Here is a 19,866-nt window from a genome sequence, read left to right on the forward strand (position 1 = left end):
ACGTTTAATCACTCAAGAACGCAATCTCTTTCGTTGTCAGCCCACTCGACGGGAAACTGACGCAAGCATCACCATGCTTAGTTATCAGATAGGCCTCAAGAATTTCACGTGCCTTTCTTGTTTTTCCTTGGCCTGAAATGGTAACATGATTTAAACGAGTTGAACGCTTCCCGGGGCGTCTACTACAATGGAAGGCAAGATTGCCATCTTCACCACTACTGGTTTTGGTTCTGTGCTGGGGCAGCCTTTGATTAATATAATCACCAGTCTGTCCTATATAACACTTTCCACACGTCAGCGGGATCTTATATATGACTTCTGTTTTGCACCTGGCATACGTTTTTCTCTGCTTCGTGTTGCAGTGTTTCTTATTATCATCAGCCATTATTCGTGCACAGAGACCTGAAAGCTTAACACGGGCAGGAACAACCACTTGAACGCCTTGGCGCTCAGCGACTTTTTTTACATTGTGGGCCACTTTGTGCAGATACGGCACCACTTAAACTCTTTCTTCCGCTGTAGCCTAGCTTCTTTTCTTTTTTGGCCCTGCTATAAAATTCCTTCAACACAGGCTCGGCCACTCCTCTCACCTTTTCTGTTGGGAAGCCCGCACCAGAAAGGCGATTGGCCTTCGTCATGACACTAGCTGAGACAGTGTGGCAGCAACTTATTTTTACAGCGTTTGAAAAACAAGCCTTAGCAATACTTCGCTTGACTAATTAAGGGTGGTTACAGTCTTACGGCAAGAGTCCTTTTTGAGTTCTAGGTGAGTAAATCCAGCACACTTTGCTTTCTCCTGAGAAGGTAGTAGCAAGTCTAAAAAACGAATGGAGTTGTGTGTGGCTAGTTCGTGAGTGAATTTTAAATGGGGTGAACACTGCCTAAAGGCACTCATGATGTGTTCTGCTACCAGTCGGTAGGAGTCGTTAGGTGCGCAGTTTAAAAGCACTAAAAATCATCTAGATATCTTAAAATTCTCACAACATGCGCGAGCGCTCAAACTTAGCGAGGAAGATGTTACAAAGCACTGGCGCTACTCTAGCTCCTATACAAATTCATTTTTTTACTATAAAAACAGTTATTAAACGTCACAAGAGTCGAAGACAGGTAACACTCAAGGAGCTCCATAAAATTCTCGCTTTTAATCCCGCAACGACTTTGAAAAGCCAGTTCACCAGAGTCGTCAGCAAGTTCCCTCGTCGCATGGAACAGATCGTCGTGAGGGATAGATGCCCACTGAGAATGCCCAGTTAGCTCTTAACACTTCTTGCTGAAGTTCCTCAATGAGTGCTACAGAGTTCTTTATCGCGAAAAGGTCGTCAGGTGTCAGGATGCTCAGATGGCGTTGGAGGTAACCACAAACCACCTTTTGTCACGAACCCTCTTCTGTAATGACGGCCCTCAGCGGTATACCTACGGCTCATGTGTCTAGAGAAACACACTTTCAGGGCATTCTGCAATTAACGCGTTCATTCATTCATTCTGCAGCGGATTTCACTTTGGTCGGCTGTTTCCGTGTGCGCGTAAAATTCTTTTCCATGGCTTCGGTGGGTTTTTCGTTAAACCGCCCCATAGGCAGCACCACAAACCGACCTTCCTTGTCCGACTGTAGTAGAGCCAACTCCGAGTCGCAGAAAAACTTTACCACATTGCGGAAGCCTCCTTTCTTGACCCAGAAATGGTGAGAGGAGTGGCCGAATCTGTGTTGAAGGAATTGGATGGCAGGGCCAAGAAAGATAAAGCTACTGCGGAAGAAAGGTCGAGAGTTCAAGTGGTGCCGTATCTGCACAATGTAAAAAAAAAGTCGCCGAGCGCGAAAGCGATAAGGTGTTTTTTTCTGCCCCTGTTAAGCTTTCAAGTCTCTGTAGTGAAGATGGCACTCTTGCCTTGCATTTAGTAGATGCCCCGGGAAGTGTTCCCCCCGTTTCAATCATGTAACCATTTCAGGGCACTGAAAAACAAGAAAGGCACGTGAAATTCTTGAGGCATCATCATCATCATCATCATCAGCCTTACTACACCCACTGCAGGGCAAAGGCCTCTCCCATGTCTCTCCAATTAACCCTATCCTTTGCCAGCGGCATCCACCCTTTGCGTGCAAACTTCTTAATCTCATCCGCCCACCTAACCTTCTGCCGCCCCCTGCATATCTGATAGATAAACATTGTGATGCTTGCGTCAGTTCACCGTCGATTATGCTGACAACGACAAAAGAGATTGACTTCTTGAGTGATTACACGTCTGTATTGGCTTGGCGCATGCGTGACGGTTGCTCTACGGAATGTGCTCAATAAAGATGTCAGTGCTAGACCAGCCTTCTCCTGTGTAGATTATCCTCTTGTCCCTCGTCTTTTTTCGGCTGGTAAAAATTATTCTTCGACACCGTAACCGCGCCGTGTGGGAAGGGATAAAAGAGGGACTAAGATAAGACAGGAAGTGAGCTGTGCCGTAGTGGAGGGCTCCGGAATAAGTCCAACCACCTGGAGATCTTTAACGTGCACTAGCTGACATCGCACATCACACGGGCGCTTTTCCGTTTCGCCTCCATCGAAACGCGGCCACCGCGGCCGCGTTCGAGACCGGGTACTTCGGATCAGTATCCGAGCACTCTAACCATTGATCATCGCGGCAGGCACTCGGGAAGTAGAAGACGATGAAGTAGCAGTCGAAAAATTTCCGGTGCCCGGGCCACGGCCGGTCTCGAGGAGAGCGCGCCCGAGCGCTCGCGCCCCTCGAGAACGGCCGTGCCCGGGCTTGCATCACGCGCTCTGCCGTGTTCTGTATTCTGCCCCTGTATTCGGTGCTCCTGTTGGCTTTGCTCGGCACTTCTCAGCCTCCGAGACGCCTGCTACCCGTAAAGATCTTCGAGGCTGTAAGTCGTCTGGTAGACGTTTTGTTTCGCTAGCGATTGTGGTTCCCTAGCGGTCTCCGTAAGCGTTCACGAGCAGCGCGGCGACGAGACGGGGGCGTTTGTTTTCGGTTGCGCGGCACTAAGAGCTCTTTGGTCCCTGAGGGCTCCTGGAGCTTCCGATGTGCGACTCGTAGGACGAGTGTCCCCGCTGTCGCTTCACGGCATCGGGCGCGTTAGCCCGCAGGAGCTTCCGTCGTCGGAGCCTGTGCGCGAAGCATGCACCGGCGGCCGACACTCGGAGCTGCAAAGGGCTGACCCCCGTAACATGTGAGCTAGCACCTCTGCCGTCGCTTGCAGGGTCATGAGCGGCTGACTGCCCTGCTGGCCCTGTGCCTCTCCCGATCGCGGGCGCGCTCTGCGCTTGTCACCGAGGTCCGCCGAGGTCACGGCGGGTTTCGTCCGACGGACACCCGCTGCGATCGGACGCCCAGAGAGCTCGCGGATGCGTCGGCTTTTAGCCCCGAAAAGCGTTTTGCTTTTCTGGCGCGTTGCTTGCGTCTATCTATGCGTCAGCGTCGTCTTCAAGCGTGCGCCGATGCGATCGCCGTCAGCTGCTCTCGAGCGGGTTTGCAACGTGCAGCCGTGCTTGGTTATAAAGCGGTTGCGGGTTTCTGCGCAGGTCCCTGGCTAACTTGTTTTTTTTATTTTCTTGTGCCAGGGGAAAGCGCGGGGGCAGAGTAACAAGTTGTGCGCGCCAGTGGTGCTACCTGCAAAAGCAGTGCAGCGCGAATTGTCTTTCTTTTTGCTGTGCATAGTCCATTGTCGGTAGTCGGCGTTGCGCTGCAAAATAAGGTTTGTTCTGCTTTACGTGCCCTGAGCGTTCAATTTAGAATAATGTTACGTTGAGCATGCAGTCTTGTCGCGACATTGCCGTACGTGTAGAAGGAAGTTGTTCTCGCGCCAGCGCTTTGACGGCCGCTGTTGTCTACCTTTGTTTGTGGAACTAGTGTTCAATTGCTGGAAGTTGTTTAGTTCTTTTCGCTCGTACATGCGAAACTTTTTACTGGCGCTACTGTTGCAAGAAATCATCCCTATTCATGCATTCGTTCATTACATGAGTTTAGGCAATGAAATATATTAAGGTTACAGGTTAATTCGCCATTCCAACGATTACCTGAAACCAAATTGACCATGAACACCCTCTGTGTGTGTGTACGTGTGCGCGCTCATGCGCAGTGATGTGATTTAGCTCTTCCAATACACAAGCATGCTTAATCAATCATAACCGAACCGCCAGCGGCTGCTACGCATGCACAGTTCATGTTTCTGACAGGCGCAAGTGACAGATGGTAGCAGATGGCAACTCGTGCTGCTTTCGAGTGTCTCCCAGTGGTGTCTCCGTAGCCTAGGTACCAGTATTTCCGGTCCCCACTCGGTGTATAGTGATTTTGGCTGAAAATAATTTTATTCAAGTAGATTGTCTGCAATCAGTACAAGCCTGCGGGAGCCAGGAAAGTAAGCCGGGCATGAAACTATGTGCACGTACTGCACTGCAAGTATGATAACACTTCGTAAAGGAATAATGTGGAGATTTTCATGGCGTATCTGGCGATACTGAAAAAAAATAGCTATAGACCGCATCTATAGCTAGTCCGCAGAACGCAAAATTTCTACTTATAAGCATGTATTGGCCGTGAGCCGAGCAACGAAAATTACCGTGCTTCGACTTAACGCACAATCATAAACAAGACCGGGAGACCTCACCACAGTCAGCGGACCGGGCCAGGCAGAAAAGATCGCCGTCAAACGGGCCGCATACGTCATGGACCAACGCCACATGAACGTTTAGACCGCGAGTGGGGTCGTGCGGAGACACAGGAGGCCTGCAGGTCTCGAATTTTCTTGCTAAATGAAGTTTTTGCATTCATCGATCCATCCATCCATAGAAGGCTGTTAGTTTCGGAATCCGCCCTTTTCATACAGCCACTCTGCGCATATGCGCGCCTCCTCCATCTTTACTGGTCGGAAACCAGTTGAAACCGAACCGCCAGCAGCTGCTACGCATGCGCAGTTCATGTTAGTGACAGGCGCAAGTCACGGATGGCAGCGGTTGTGAAGCACACGCTTTTCACTTCGCAGGTGGTAGCAATTATTCCGGAGCCCTCCACTACGGCACCTCTTTCTTCCTTTATTCTTTCACTCCCTCCTTTATCCCTTCTCTTACGGTGCGGTTCACGTGCCCAACGATATGAGGCAGATACTGCGCGATTTCCTTGCCTCAAAAAACCCATTATTATTACTCTTCTATCGCCCATATGCAAGTTTGTTGGTTGGTTATTTTTTGGGGAAAGGAAATGGCACAGTACCTGTCATATATCGGCGGACACCTGAACCACGCCGTAAGGGAAGGAATAAAGGAGGGAGTGAAAGAAAGGAAGAAAGAGGTACCGTAGTGGAGGGCTCCGTAATAATTTCGACCACCTGGGAATCTTTAACTTGCACCGACATCGCACAGCATACGGGCGCCTTAGCGTTTTGCCTCCATAAAAACGCAGCCGCTTGTTCTCAACCACTGTTTTCTACCAGTTTTCGCGCATTCTCCGGAAAGCGCCACATCTTGTAAATAAAAACGCGCGGTTAAACTTTGAGCTCGTTCTGAGTTAGGACTTCCTCTAGAACCACGTCACTGACGAAGTCCCAATCTCTTCGCATCTGCACCCCCGTCAATTTTTGCACCCGGTGCGGTCCGCAGCACCATAGTGATGCCCACTGCTGTGCGATGTCAGGGCACGTCAAAGTACCCCAGGTGCATGGTTGAAAATTTTTGGCACCCTGCATGTCGGCGCCTCTTTCTTTCTGCCTTCGTTCATTCTTTTTCCTTCCCCCCCCCCCCAGCACGGTTGACGTGTCCACAGCGAGCAGACAATTCCGCATGTTTCCTTTCCCCGTTATGAACTTCGTCCCCTGATCATAGCAAAAATATTTCAATTGCTGTCGTCCTTTCCTCAAACGAACATGTATTTTATTGGCTATGACAGCACTAGTTCATAATCGCATATCGGCGGACATCTGAACCGCGCCGTTAGGGAATTGATAAAGGAGGGATTGATCGGAGAAAGTACGAAAGAGATCCCGTAGTGATGGGCTCCGGAATAATTTCGGCCACCTGGTGATCTTTGCGTGCACTGGCATCGCACAGCACACGGGCGCCTTTGCGTTTCGCCTTCATCGAAACGCAGCCGCCGCGGTCGGGTCCGAACCCGGGAACTCCGGATCAGTAGCCGAGTGCTCTAACCACTGAGCCTCCGCGGCTGGTTACTCGCACTTGCAAACCTTGTAATACGCTTTTCAGACTGCCTCTTCTGAGTAACACAAGAGCGTTTTGCTGCGAAGAGGTAGTGTGTTAGGTTAGCCAGGCAAAACAGCCGCGACGAACGCCGCTTTCGCCTCTGGCGTCTATTGCTCTTTGAGCACGCGCAGCGCTGGTTGTGTTCAGACGTTCAGAAGCTTCGCGAACGCTACAGTCATAGGCGAGACCATGGCTTCCCCCTCCCCCCGTGGGAATGATTGGTTTAATAATTGGTTTTTGTGTGGAAAAGAAATGGCGCAGTATCTGTCTCATATATCGACGGACACCAGAACCGCGCCGTAAGGGAAGCGATAAAGGAGGGAGTGAAAGAAGAAAGGAAGAATGAGGTGCTGTAGTGGAGGGCTCCGGAATAATTTCGACCACCTGGGGATATTTAACGTGCACTGACATCGCACAGCACACGGGCGCCTTAGCGTTTTTCCTCCATAAAAACGCAGCCGCCGCGGTCGGGTCCGAACCCGGGATCACAGGATCAGTAGTAGAGCGCCATAACCACTGAGCCACCGCGGCGGGTCCGCCGGGAAGCAGAAAATTGGTTGGGGAAAGGAAATGGCGCAGTATCTGTCTCGCATATCGGCGGACACCTGAATTAAGGCTGAATGGTGGGCCAGTTTTACCAGCCGAAAAAAGGCGAGGACCAAGAGGAGAACCTACACAGGACAAAGCTGGACTAACAACTGACATATTTTAGTGTGCGGACTCCGTAGAGTAGCCGTCACTCATGCGCCAAGCCAAAACAGACAACCTGCGTTTAATGACTCAAGAAGTTTATCTGTTTCGTTGTCAGCCCAATCGACGGGAAACTGACGCAAGCATCACCATGTTTAGCTATCAGATAGGCCTCAAGAATTTCACGTGCCTTTCTTGTTTTTCCTTGGCCTGAAATGGTTACATGATTGAAACGAGGGGAACACTTTCCAGGGCATCTACAACAATGCAAGGCAGGAGTGCCATCTTCACCACTACCAATTTTTGTTCGGTGCTTGCGACGCCTTTCATTAATACAATCACCAGTCTGTCCTTTAAAGCACTTTCCACACGTCAGCAGGATCTTATATATGACTTCAGTTTTGCACCTGGCATACATTGTTCTCTGCTTGGCGTTGGAGTGTTTCTTATTATCATCAGGCATTATTCGTGCGCAGAGACCTGAAAGCTTAACAGGGGCAGAAAAAAGCACGTTAACGCCTTGCTCGGCGACTTTTTTACATTGTGCGCCACTTTGTGGAGATACGGCACCACTTTAAATAGCTTCTTTTCTTTCTTGGCCCTATTCAATTCCTTCAACACAGACTCGGCCACTGCTCTCACCATTTCAGTTGGGAAGCCCGCAAAAGAAAGGCGATTGGACTGCGTCATGACACTAGCTGAGACAGTGTGGCAGCAACTTCTTTTTACAGCGTTTGAAAAGCAAGCGAGACCATGGCTCCCCCCTCCCCCCGCCGGGAATAATTGGTTTAACAATTGGTTTTTGTGTGGAAAAGAAATGGCGCAGTATCTGTCTCATATATCGGCGGAGAAGGTAGTAGCAAGTCTAAAAGACGAATGGAGTTATTAAACAGTTATTAAACTTCACAAAAGTCGGGGACAGGTAAAACTCAAGGAGCTCCACGAAATTCTCGCTTTGAATACCGCAGCGACATTGAAAAGCCAATTCACCAGAGACGTCAATAAGTTCTCTCACCGCATTGAGCAGATCGTCGTGAGGGAATGAGTAAAAAAGGTCTTCGATGTCCACTGAGAATGCCCAGTTAGCTCTTAACACTTCTTGCTGAAGTTCCTCATGAGTGCTACAGAGTTCTTCATCCGGAAAGGGTCGTCAGGTGTCAGGCTGTTCAGAAGGCGTTAAAGGTAACCACCTACCACCTTTTGCCACGAACCCTCTTCTGTAATGAAGGCCCTCACCGGTATACCGACGGCCCATGTGTCTTGAGCAAAACACTTTCAGGGTATTCTGCAATTAACGCGTTAATTCATTCATTCATTCTGCAGCAGATTTCACTTTGTTCGGCGTTCTCCGTGCGCGCGTAAAATGCTTTTCCATGGCTTCGGTGGGTTTTTCGTTAAACCGCCCCGTAGGCAGCACCACAAACTCACCTTGCTTGTCCGACTGTAGTAGAGCCAACTCCGAGTCACGGAAAAACTTTGCCACCTTGCGGATGCCTTGCTCGTGTAAAAAAATCTCGCCGAGCGCGAAGGCCTTAAGGTGGTTGTTTCTGCCCCTGTTAAGCTTCAATTCAGGTCTCTGTGCACGAATGATGCCTGATGATAATAACAGACACTGCAACACGAAGCAGAGAACAATGTTTGCCACATGCAAAACAGAAGTCATTTAAGACCCCGCTGACGTGTGGGAAATGTTATATAGGACAGACTGGTGATTCTATTATTGAAAGACTGCGAAAGCACCGAACAAAAATTGGTAGTGGTGAAGATGGCAATCTTGCCTTGCATTGTAGTGAATGCCGCAATAAGTGTTCCCCTCGTTTCAATCATGTAACCATTTCAGGCCACTGTTAAACAAGAAAGGCACGTGAAATTCTTGCGCCATATCTGATAGGTAAACTTGGTGATGCTTGCGTCAGTTCCGCGTCGACTGGGCTGACAACGAAAGAGTTTGACTGCTTCAGTGATAAAACGTAGGTTGTCTGTTTTGGCTTGGCTCATGCGTGACGTTTAGTCGACGGAATGGGCAGTTGTTAGCCAGCCTTGTTGTAGATTCTCCTCTTGTCCCTCGTCTTTTTTCGGCTGGTAAAAATTATTCTTCGACACCTTAACCGCGCCGTGTGGGAAGGGATAAAGGAGGGATTTAGGAAAGACAGGAAGGGCGCTGTGCCGTAGTGGAGGGCTCCGGAATAATTTTGACGACCAGAGGATCCTTAACGTGCACTAGCTGACATCGCACATCACACGGGCGCCATTGCGTTTCGCGTCCATCGAAACGCGGCCACCGCGGTCGGGTTCGAACCTGGTTATTCCGGATCAGTAGACGAGCAGCTCTAACCACTGATCACCGCGGCGGGTACTCGGGAAGTAGAAGACGAAGAAGTAGCAGTCGAAGTAGCAGTCGAAAAAAGCGCGCTGTCCGGGCCACGGCAGATCTCGTGCGGAGCGCGCCCGAGCTCACGCGCACCCCCTCGAGAACGGCCGTGCCTTGCCCGGGCTTGCATCTCGTGCTGTGCTGCATTCTGTATTCGGCTCTTGTGTTCGGTGCTCCTGTTGGCTTTGCTCGGCACTTCTCAGCCTCCGAGACGCCTGCTACCCGTAAAGATCTTCGAGGCTGTAAGTCGTCTGGTAGACGTTTTGTTTCGCTAGCGATTGTGGTTCCCTAGCGGTCTCCGTAAGCGTTCACGAGCAGCGCGGCGACGAGACGGGGGCGTTTGTTTTCGGTTGCGCGGCACTAAGAGCTCTTTGGTCCCTGAGGGCTCCTGGAGCTTCCGATGTGCGACTCGTAGGACGAGTGTCCCCGCTGTCGCTTCACGGCATCGGGCGCGTTAGCCCGCAGGAGCTTCCGTCGTCGGAGCCTGTGCGCGAAGCATGCACCGGCGGCCGACACTCGGAGCTGCAAAGGGCTGACCCCCGTAACATGTGAGCTAGCACCTCTGCCGTCGCTTGCAGGGTCATGAGCGGCTGACTGCCCTGCTGGCCCTGTGCCTCTCCCGATCGCGGGCGCGCTCTGCGCTTGTCACCGAGGTCCGCCGAGGTCACGGCGGGTTTCGTCCGACGGACACCCGCTGCGATCGGACGCCCAGAGAGCTCGCGGATGCGTCGGCTTTTAGCTCCGAAAGCGGTTTCCTTTTCTGGCGGCGGCAGCAACGGAGCAGCGCGTTGCTTGCAGCTATGCGTCAGCGTCGTCTTCAAGCGTGCGCCGATGCGATCGCCGTCAGCTGCTCTCGAGCGGGTTTGCAACGTGCAGTTGTGCCGGGTCAAAAAGCGATTGGGGGTTTCTGCGAAGGTCCCTGGTTAACTTGTTTATTTTTTTATTTTCTTGTGCCAGGGGAAAGCGCGGGGGCTGAGTAACAAGTTGTGCGTGCCAGTGGTGCTACCTGCAAAAACAGTGCAGCGCGAATTGTCTTATTTTTGCTGTGCATAGTCCATTGTCGGTAGTCGGCGTTACGGTGCACAATAAGGTTTGTTCTGCTTTACGTGCACTGAGCGTTCAATTTAGAATAATGTTACGTTGAGCACGCAGTCTTGTCGCGACATTGCCGTACGTGTAGAAGGAAGTTGTTCTCGCGCCAGCGCTTTGACGGCCGCTGTTGCCTATCATTGCTTGTGTAACTAGTGTTCATCAATATCTGCGAGTTGTTTAGTTCTTTCGCTCGCACAACGGCAAGCGACAAGTTTTACTGACGCTACTGTTGCAAACAATCACCCCTATTCATGCATTCGTTCATTACATGAGACTTCGGGCAATGAATATATTTAGGTTAAAGGTTAATTCGCCATTCCAACGAAACCTGAGACCTAGTTGACCATGCATACCGTCTGTATGTGCTTGCGTGTGCGCGGTCATATGCAGTGATGTGATTTAGCTCTTCCAATACACAAATATGCTTAATCAATTGTAAGCATTGGTTTGCCTGCCAACAGTACTAAGGTCTGCAGAAATTTTCCTCCTTAATTCAGCATCTGCAGTACATTAGAAATCGAGCTATATGGGGTGCATGGCTGTGAGTGAAAAAATGTGTTGGCTATGCATTCTGATGTCTGTAGTCGTACGTGGCTGAGGTAGTGCTTGCGAAAAACGGCTTCAGGTCGGATTGTAGCACATCTGTTTTTAAAAAGCATATATACTTGTACATGTGCAAACACATGTAAATGCTGTACTTCGCACTCAAGTTTGGTGCGGCACGGTGTTGCACTGCCTTTATACATTGCCACGTATGAAAAAACTAATGATCAGTTCATGGTCATTTACACCCTGCCAGCTCTGATAGTTGCTGCTGTTGTAATGAGCATGTGACCACCTGTAGCCATTGCCTTTAAGTGTCCATAATGTTCACTTGAAGGCTACTTAGCAAATTTACAGCTTCTGAGAGTGTGCTCAATCTCTGAGTGATTTTTGTTTCAAGTTAATTTTGTCTTCCTTCTTGTAGCAAATAGGATAGTCTATGCTATATAGCTTATTTCGCGAACAGCGAGCTGGAGGCCACGCTTTCTGCCATTTTTATGCAGGCAAATTTCTTCACCAGTAATACCGTCAATTTTCTTTCACAGTTTCATTCGCAGTGTGCATCTTCAAAACAGAAATTTATACCATTGTTCCTTAGGTGTTTGCTTGTCAAGTCCTGGAATTTTAGTCTTGCCTTCTAAATCAGTGACATTTTTACTAAATTTTGCACATGTGTGTAAAAAATTAACTTCTAGTATTTTGAGCTGAGAAACTTAGTAATTGCCTTCTTGGGGCCTGAATATATTGCTTAAGCTGAAAATTATTCCTTTTCGATGGAAGCATAAACTGGCGCCTGAAAGGGCTAAATGTGCTTGCAGTGGCCAGTTTAAACATGGTCATCTCATCTTGTTGTGCAGAAGAAGAAGAAGACGAAGATAGTCCCCAGGAGGATGCCATGAGCAACCATGCATCGACGCGGATTGATGCGGGCCGCCGGCCTAACCGCCGCAGCAACACTAAGAAGGACAAAGGTCAGCACTTGGGTTTTTCATGCACATGCATGTCACTTTTATTGTGGAGCTGTGCCAGCAAGCAGAATAAAGAAATTGCAGCATGCTCAAGAACCAAACACCCGGCTCCTTTTTATGGCATCACTTAATTCCTTGCCTCATGGTCTTGAGAGGACTGTGTGAGTTTTTTGTCTTTATTCTCATCTCTTTTGCTTGCACTTTTTTGCATAATTTATGAAAAGCACATAAAGTTAGTTCCATGTATTTTCCACGACACAAGTTTCCAGGATTTAGAATTCAGCGTGTCAGGATCACACACACATCATTTGGTGTGAATGATTTTTTTTAGCCTTTTAGTGTGGTCATTTCTGTGTGGTCATTTGTTTCCCATATTGTGGCGTGATTGCACATTATTGGTAATATAACCGCAGAAACTCTGATGCTTCACTTAAGCCTACGTACCAGGCTAGCAGAATGAAACGGAACTGTTGTTATACATGCACTGCTGGCTATTGTTTTCTGTTGTGGTGCTTTTAAACAAATAGAAGCTCTGGACTGTTGAAAATCGTTGTGGAGATGTCTTCCGGAACTTTTTTTTTAAAATTAAATTGTAAAGCTCGCATACTTAACGCTTAATTTTTTAAACATTTATAGATTTGAATTTACTTCATTATAAATTTTAATCTAATTCATTAGTCTACTTTGGCGCATAGCTTTAAAAAGGCCACTGAAGAATATTTGCTTTCCCCAGTTATTGAATGATTGATGACACTTCATAAAAATTGTCACATATGGGTCATATATTTAAATTACTTCTCACTTTTTTTCAGTATGCATTTCTTGTGTTATGGTCTTACTCTGCACGTTATGCATGCTTTATGCATTTTGCTGTTGCTTGGATTACAGTGTCGTTAAAGAAAAAATGTATGGGTAGTGACCAGTATACTTCGAGTTTATTTCAATGTGTGAGTGGAGTTTAACGTTTGAAGTTAATATGGTGTTTCATAACTAGTGTATTTGTTCGAGCTTTTGTTCCATTGTCTTGTGTAACATTCTTTTAGTGCAAAAACACTATTCTGAGGGGGAAACTCGAGCAATATCTTGTAATGTTTGTGGGTTTGTGCTTAGTGTAATAAATATATAAAAATCAATATACGCAAATGGGATTTGAACCCGTGGCGGTGCGAACAGATCAGCTAAGCCGACCAGTGCCGGAGAGCACTAGGCTATTGCCGCAACCGAACACGCCTTGTGTTAAACTGCAACACACTCTTGCACTGTGCATTGCACATTGTCTTCAACTAATGCTACTGTCAAACTAATATTCGCACTTTCAGCCGTGTGGCGGAAGTGAGAGATGTGTGTTGCATGTGTTGGCATGGAGAGCGCTGTGATAGAAACATTGCGCTAGAGCAATACGCATTGGCATTGACAACATTGCTGCACAAACGCGGCATTGGAACATGGGTCGCTGGCGTACAATGGGTAAATTCGCATTGATGATGAAAAAATTGAAGACTCGCGTAACTGGCTCCCTGGGTCAGTGGACACCTCAGTCATGCTTTCAGGTATGTGGTGGTGGTGTCCACCTGCAAAAAACTGTGCTTTAGCACACTATTTCATGCCTAGCAATGCTAAATGCCAGAAATTTTTGTTATACTTTGTTTTCCAAAGTGCCATCACCGAGTGAGCAAAAGGGCGTCATCATCATCACAGCGTACTCGCCTTTTAACCTCTCGCCAAATACCTTTTCTCATCTAAATAAAAGTTGTTAGATCTAATTAGAACTTGCTGTTCCCATTAACAGTAGCTCCTAATGTATGGAATAATCCACAAGGCAACAGACAGGGGAAGGGAAAAGGGGTGCTTGTTATGACAACCATGACGGAAGCCAGCGCCCACCGAAACATCAAGGAGCATAGGGGAAAAAAAGACTAACAAAATGTACACTTTTTTCTGGACCTGTCTGCAATGCTCATAGCAACTACCCTTAAAGGAACAATTATTGTTCTCAGTAAAAATTGCTTCCCTGGCTTTCTGGAGCTATGTTTACGTTTGTCCAGTATCAAAGGCACATTCAGCGCTGAGAAGACTTCCATAAAAAAATTTGCAGACTGTTTGGCATGACTAAGCACGGAGTATCGGGCAGTAGCACTAGTTAAGGTGGTCACATAAGGTCCTTGCATGCTGTGAATGCGAAAGCATCCTTTGACCTAAAGGCCTTAACCATGAAGGAACTTGCCCTAAAAGCCTTTACTCTAAAGGTGCTTTTGCCCAGGTGTACCCTTCACAGTCGGCCAGTGGTTGCGGAATGTATATTTCGTTTATTGGTCTTATGAAAGCTCCGAGTTTTTGGTGAGAGTAGTCTCTTTCTGGTTCTAACACTGGGCCCTATTGATAAAGGCAACTTCAAATTGTGGTGGTGTCATGACCGTGGTGCAGGTGGCAGTGGTGGTGGTGGCAGCAGCAGCACCGGCAGCGGTGGAAAAAGTGGCGACCCATTCCGGTTTGAGGGGGAGGGGCTCGTCTTCCGGGCCAAGCTCATCGGCAGCCAGGCAGTACCCGAGGCCCGCGGGGACCGCATGTGCCAGGACACCATGACCCGGCTCAAGGCAGGTGGCACCCTCACCCCCCTCCCTTTCTTCATCCTCTTCTTGCACATGTGGCGTGCTGTCACAAAGAGAAACTATCATCACAGGGAAGACTGAGAGGTTGGCTGGGCGCAGATTTTTTAGAACGCAGCTCTTACGTGCCCGTTCCACGTTGTAGTCATTGGTGGTGGTGGTGGTGGTGTAGTCCGTATAACACACCACTTGTAGCGTGTGATAGATGACGTGTTGGCAGGTAGCAGCAGAGTGAAACGCCACCTGCGATGGCAAGGGCAGAGGAATGGACAACCAGAAGGTGGCTAGCACAGTAGCACACCACCTGCCAACCATTGTAGGTAGTGCGTGAAGAGCTGCGTTCCTATTATACATTACCGGCTATCATAATCCTCTTTAACTTTTTTCCACCTGCTAAGCTACACTGAACACGTGACAAAGGAAAGGGAAACAGGTGTAGTGCACAGACATGGATATACGGAGGACAAGTGCGTGTTCGCTAAAAATACCGGTGGCCGCTGGGTTTGGTCATAGCCAGTAGCCAAGTCCTGCTGCATAAGAAGCCGGGTAACACCTTTATGATTTGTGAAGAAATTTACGGTTCGGATGCAGGCTGCAAATAGTGGTCTCATTGAGTGGCTGACTGTTCGCGTTGGCCAGAGCAGTGGCTGATGCAGCTGACCCAGCTTTTACGTTCTTTGAGGGTAGGGTCAAAAGTTGGGACGTTGGCATGGGAGCATGTCAGAGTTACCAAGATATCATGTGCCACTTAATAGAGCAGGAGGGAGTTTGTATTTTCGCTACCGGCCTGGTGTTACAATACCAAAATTTAGCTTTCTTTTTTCCACCCTGTTTCTATGGCACTGTTTTCAGTTAAATGTCTTGTTGCTGCTTACATAATTGTTCTAGCTAGTAAATGTCCCTTTGAATAGAAAAGGTGCTGCCTTCTTCCTATTAATAGATATTACACGAAAGAAAATAAGACATGTGCTGTGCCATTAGAATGATTCAGTCTAAGGTATGAGGATGGGGCACTGTTGCTTTGAGGTGAAAATCACCTGGAATGCACTCGAGCTTTAGATGTGTGTAGAAATGACAGTTGTATGACAGGAGCTCACTACGTTTTGGTGGTTACTTGTTGTTTGTGGCATCATTCCAGCTGAAAAGCGGTTTCTAGCATAGATCTCTCCAATTTTCTCGAACTTAATTACATTGTACAAACGTTCGGAAAAGTGTCAAATTTGTTAACAAGAAGTGGTTTATTACCTGACAGGGATTTAATTGCAGCTTTTCTTAGACTGAAAAGTTCGCAAGCAGTGATGTGTGCACGAGTGGGTATAGCAACATGCTGAAATTCATTTCTTGGTACAGTGCCGGAAAGAGAGACTGGGAATAAAGGCAACTGTTTTGTGTGGCCAGTTTGCACATGTGCGTCATAGTATGTATATGGGCAGTTCACAGTAAACTTCTGTTGCAAGTTAGCTCTTATGGTATGCTGAATAAAGCACAGCAGTATGAAACAAAACATAAACAGAAAAATCCAAAGTATTGTTTAACATTCCTATGCATTAACAACTGTGAACAAGTGTGAATTGTGCTCAGGGGTGATTGAACAGAAGTGTTTGCTCATACACGAGGCTTCTGCACAAGTGATTCAGTGGCGATGCTTGCAGCTGGAACGGCCCCCTGTGCCCAGTTTGTGCGCCTTTTGTGTGAGAGAGCACACCCAGAAAAGACACGGGCAACATTACATTCGGTGGGAAGGTGTAATACATATGAGGGTGTGGTTGGTGAGCTGGAACCTAGCATTCTTAAGGGGACACCCAGGAAAATGCATCAGCCAGTAACGTCTCAGTCATTCTCTGTGCTGTGTGCTTTTTTTTTAATGTTTCTATTTTTCTGCAGTACCAAGCATACTCTCAAGTTGTACTGAATACGGCTTTGTCTGTCTACTGCATTTTCATAGTCAGATAAATTTGTGGTTTCTTTGTCACATTACCAATATGGTGTTCCTTTGCTATAACCGATATTGGGCAAACCAGTCAAGTGCATCCAAGCGACTCGTGTCTACATGGCCTTGTTGACAGCAAAGCCCCCCGTTACTGTTTTGGTAGAACTAGGCAGCAAAAAATTGCTTTCATTAATATCCACTGGGCAGAGGTTAGGATCCTTGTGAGGCCTGGAGTTGATATGCTCAGCTTGACGTAGTCTGTTGAGTTAATTGGGGAAAAGCATGAAGAGCTGCTTACTGTGCGTCCTCCTCTTGCTCTACTTACAGATGGCTGTCCGAGCGTCCGGCGAGCACAAGCAGCGGGTCCAGCTGGCCGTCTCCCTCCAAGGGATCAAGATACGTGACGATAAGACCGGGGTCAGTACGACACGTGCCTTCTCTGTCTTGCGACAACAGCAGTCTATTTGACACATCTGAATTTAAAGTCGCTGCACATTTCCCCAAGGTGTGGATTAAAAAGTGCCTTATAAAGCCTGGCTTATGATTGTGTATTACTGCCATGAGTGGTAATATGAATGGATTGTCCGAAGCATATGCTGAATGTGGATTCCCTGAGCAGCTGTCTCACCTTCCTCCCACCCACAGGATCTGGTGTTTCACCATCCAGTGCATCGGATTTCTTTCATCTCGCAAGACGCCAGTGACGCCCGGGCTTTCGGCTACGTCTGCATGACCCAGGACGGTTGCCACCGCTTTATCGCCATCAAGACCGAAAAAGCGGCCTCCCAGCTGGTGGTGGCCCTGCGCGACCTCTTCCAGGTGGTGCTGGAAATGAAGCAGCACGAGCTGCGCATGGCCCAGCAGGAGCAGCGGCAGCAGCTGCAGGCCTGGACGCCACCCAACGACTTCTCCAACCGTGGGGAGGTACAGGAGGTGATCTGCAGCCCAGAGGTGGGTGGTGCTTTCTTGAAACATGCGTCCTGGCTGGCTGTCTATCGGGTGCTGAACTATATACAATGGGGGGGGGGGATTGGAAAATGGCTGCACACATTGCTTGTGAACAAGGTAAGGCTACCATTAATGCCTGAACATCGTGGTTTGCCATGCTTCCGACTGCTGGCCTCATCAGACTGCTGCATGTGCTTTATGCTTACGGTTGTATTGCTGTCACAGTTATGTTTCCAAGAAACCCTTGTGCAGTGCTTGCCAGCCCTGTAAACATTAGGTCTGTAAACATTAGAGCACAGCTCTTAGGTGCCTGTTTCTGTATTCCGCATTGTAGTCAGCAGCGGTGTAGTCGGCATAACATATCACCTGACTGTTTTTTAAGTTGGCAGTTATAGCAGGGTGAAACGACACTTGCTACTGTGAGAGCAGAGGAATAGACAACTGGATTGTGGCTAGCGGCGTAGAATGCCACCTGGCAGCGGTGGCAGGTGGCATGTGAAAAGCTGCGCTTAAATTTTGTTACCAACCATCGTAATAGTCTGTCAGTTTTTTGGCTATTTACGGCCAGTAAAGCATGCAGGGCAACACTATAGAAGACTGTTACATGTGCAGTCAATGACTGAAAATTCAGACCCATGATTTTGTCTGGCATGCTTGATTTGCATCTTTCATGGCACTTCGACATGCCTGCAGAGGCAATATTGAAGGGCAAGTGCAATTTTGGACACATCGCAACTGATTGCTTGGTTTTTCAGACCTCTTTCCCACTTGCCTTAGTGCCCATATACCATAAAAAAAATTGCATTTAATATGAACCCACATGTAATACACATATAATACATGGTGTCATTTGGGGATAGCAAAAATGAAAAAAAGGATTTCGTCTGGAAAATCTAGGTAAAGAAAGCTCTCTCAAAGCGTTTATTTTGCATTTGGCTCTTTAATGGCTGTCATTGTTGGGAGTATTGCCTTCTGAGGGCCCCTTGTCAGATGTATCTTTTCATAGAAACAGTCAGTCAGTGCCACTAAGCACATTTGATATCCTGAACTTCTTTGAAGCCTGATGAGCTCCTTGGGAATGCTGACAAGCATCCACGACCCAACATTAGAGCACAGATGGAGAGGCCCCTTTCATCCATCCCATAACTGCGTGCTCTCTCTACCTCATCCAGTCCGTGTAGCATTGCTTGGCATGGTGCGAAAGCAGTCGAATACCGCTTTTGTGGTCCCGACATCATGCAAGGTGCAATCATCTTTCTTCCGTTATCTGAGTCCGCCGTGATATGGGCATCAAGAGGTCAGTTTGATGAAACTACGAACCAACACCACTGCTAGATAGCTCATCTTTTCTCGGAAGCCTGATGATGATAGCATTGAATAACAATGAAACCGGAACTGTCGATTGGGGCTGAAAATTGTTTGGGTCTGAATATAATACGGGCTGGAAGTTTTACATGCTAAAACCTGGAAAAGGACCTCATATTTAGGTTTCTATGGTAAAATGTGCAGTGGAACTTTGCAACTTCAGAGGGATGGAAATTTTCACTGAAGGAAGCATTAATCCAAGCTAAAGGGAGCCTTTTAAATGACAGAGCTCATGTTCTCCGTGAGTTGGCACATTGCAGTGTTTGCGGTGCAAACGTGAATAGAACCCGACCGCGGCGGCTGCGTTTTTATGGAGGAAAAACGCTAAGGCGCCCGTGTGCTGTGCGATGTCAAAAGATCCACAGGTGGTCGAAATTATTCCGGAGCCCTCCACTACGGCACCTATTCTTCCTTTCTTCTTTCACTCTCTCCTTTATCCCTTCCCTTACGGCACAGTTCAGGTGTCCAAAGATATACCAGACAGATATTGCGCCATTTCCTTTCCCCCAAAACCAATTATTATTATTATTAGCCAGCAGTTCGCAGAACTTGTCTTTGCCATATCCTTTCATCCCGAATGCACTGCTGCCTCAACTTTTCTTTCGCAAACCTTCAAATCAGGCGTTTTGATAACAAAGCAAAATACTTCTTTTATACTACACACTAAACACAAATACATCTACATGGGAGTAAAAAGGGGAGTAAGCTGCACTCTCTTTTATTGAAATGAAGTGTGCTACAGGACAGCTTACTGCCTTTTTACTCCGTTCTGCTTAGAGTGCACGAGCCACTGCATAGTGCATTCATTTACATACCATCATTTCCAAGGTTTGTTTTCGACTTTAGCCGCTAGACCTGATTAGGAAAGCCAACGCCTACTGAATGCTTGCTTCGGCCATTTGTCGGTTCTTTCTTAACTTTATTGCCTACTTCGCTTTTCTGTTTTGGGCCCTCGGTTTGGTGGGTGCTGCACAATTCCCACAGTGACGGGTTATTTTTCGCGTCTGGATTTTGTACCAACGTGTGCATTCATTGTAGAAGTGCCAGTAGCAGTATGGCTATTGAACACCGTGCTTATGAAAGCAGTCACCACAGGACGCGTGGAGAGACTTTGAGTTTTAAGCTTGTGCTCGAAGTTACCGACCGCCTTCTC

The 19,866-nt window shown here is 47.8% G+C and overlaps 1 protein-coding gene across 7 annotated transcripts in view; it reads left to right on the top strand.

Moving 5' to 3' along the window:
• LOC144109398 (uncharacterized) overlaps window positions 1–19,866 on the top strand; it is an 80,408-nt gene that overhangs the window by 41,469 nt on the left and 19,073 nt on the right. For 4 of the 7 annotated variants that reach the window (XM_077642181.1, XM_077642180.1, XM_077642184.1 and 1 more), the window contains exons 2-5: window positions 11,754–11,867; window positions 14,289–14,458; window positions 16,728–16,817; window positions 17,046–17,351. In XM_077642181.1, the coding sequence (XP_077498307.1) occupies window positions 11,754–11,867; window positions 14,289–14,458; window positions 16,728–16,817; window positions 17,046–17,351 (680 nt within the window). Of the gene's footprint in view, window positions 1–9,641; window positions 9,810–11,753; window positions 11,868–14,288; window positions 14,459–16,727; window positions 16,818–17,045; window positions 17,352–19,866 lie in introns of those variants that run through there. The other 3 variants (XM_077642183.1, XM_077642186.1, XM_077642182.1) reach the window with 2 other exon arrangements.

The sequence above is a fragment of the Amblyomma americanum genome, chromosome 11 (assembly GCF_052857255.1).
Source record: "Amblyomma americanum isolate KBUSLIRL-KWMA chromosome 11, ASM5285725v1, whole genome shotgun sequence".
NCBI classification, from domain to species: domain Eukaryota; kingdom Metazoa; phylum Arthropoda; class Arachnida; order Ixodida; family Ixodidae; genus Amblyomma; species Amblyomma americanum.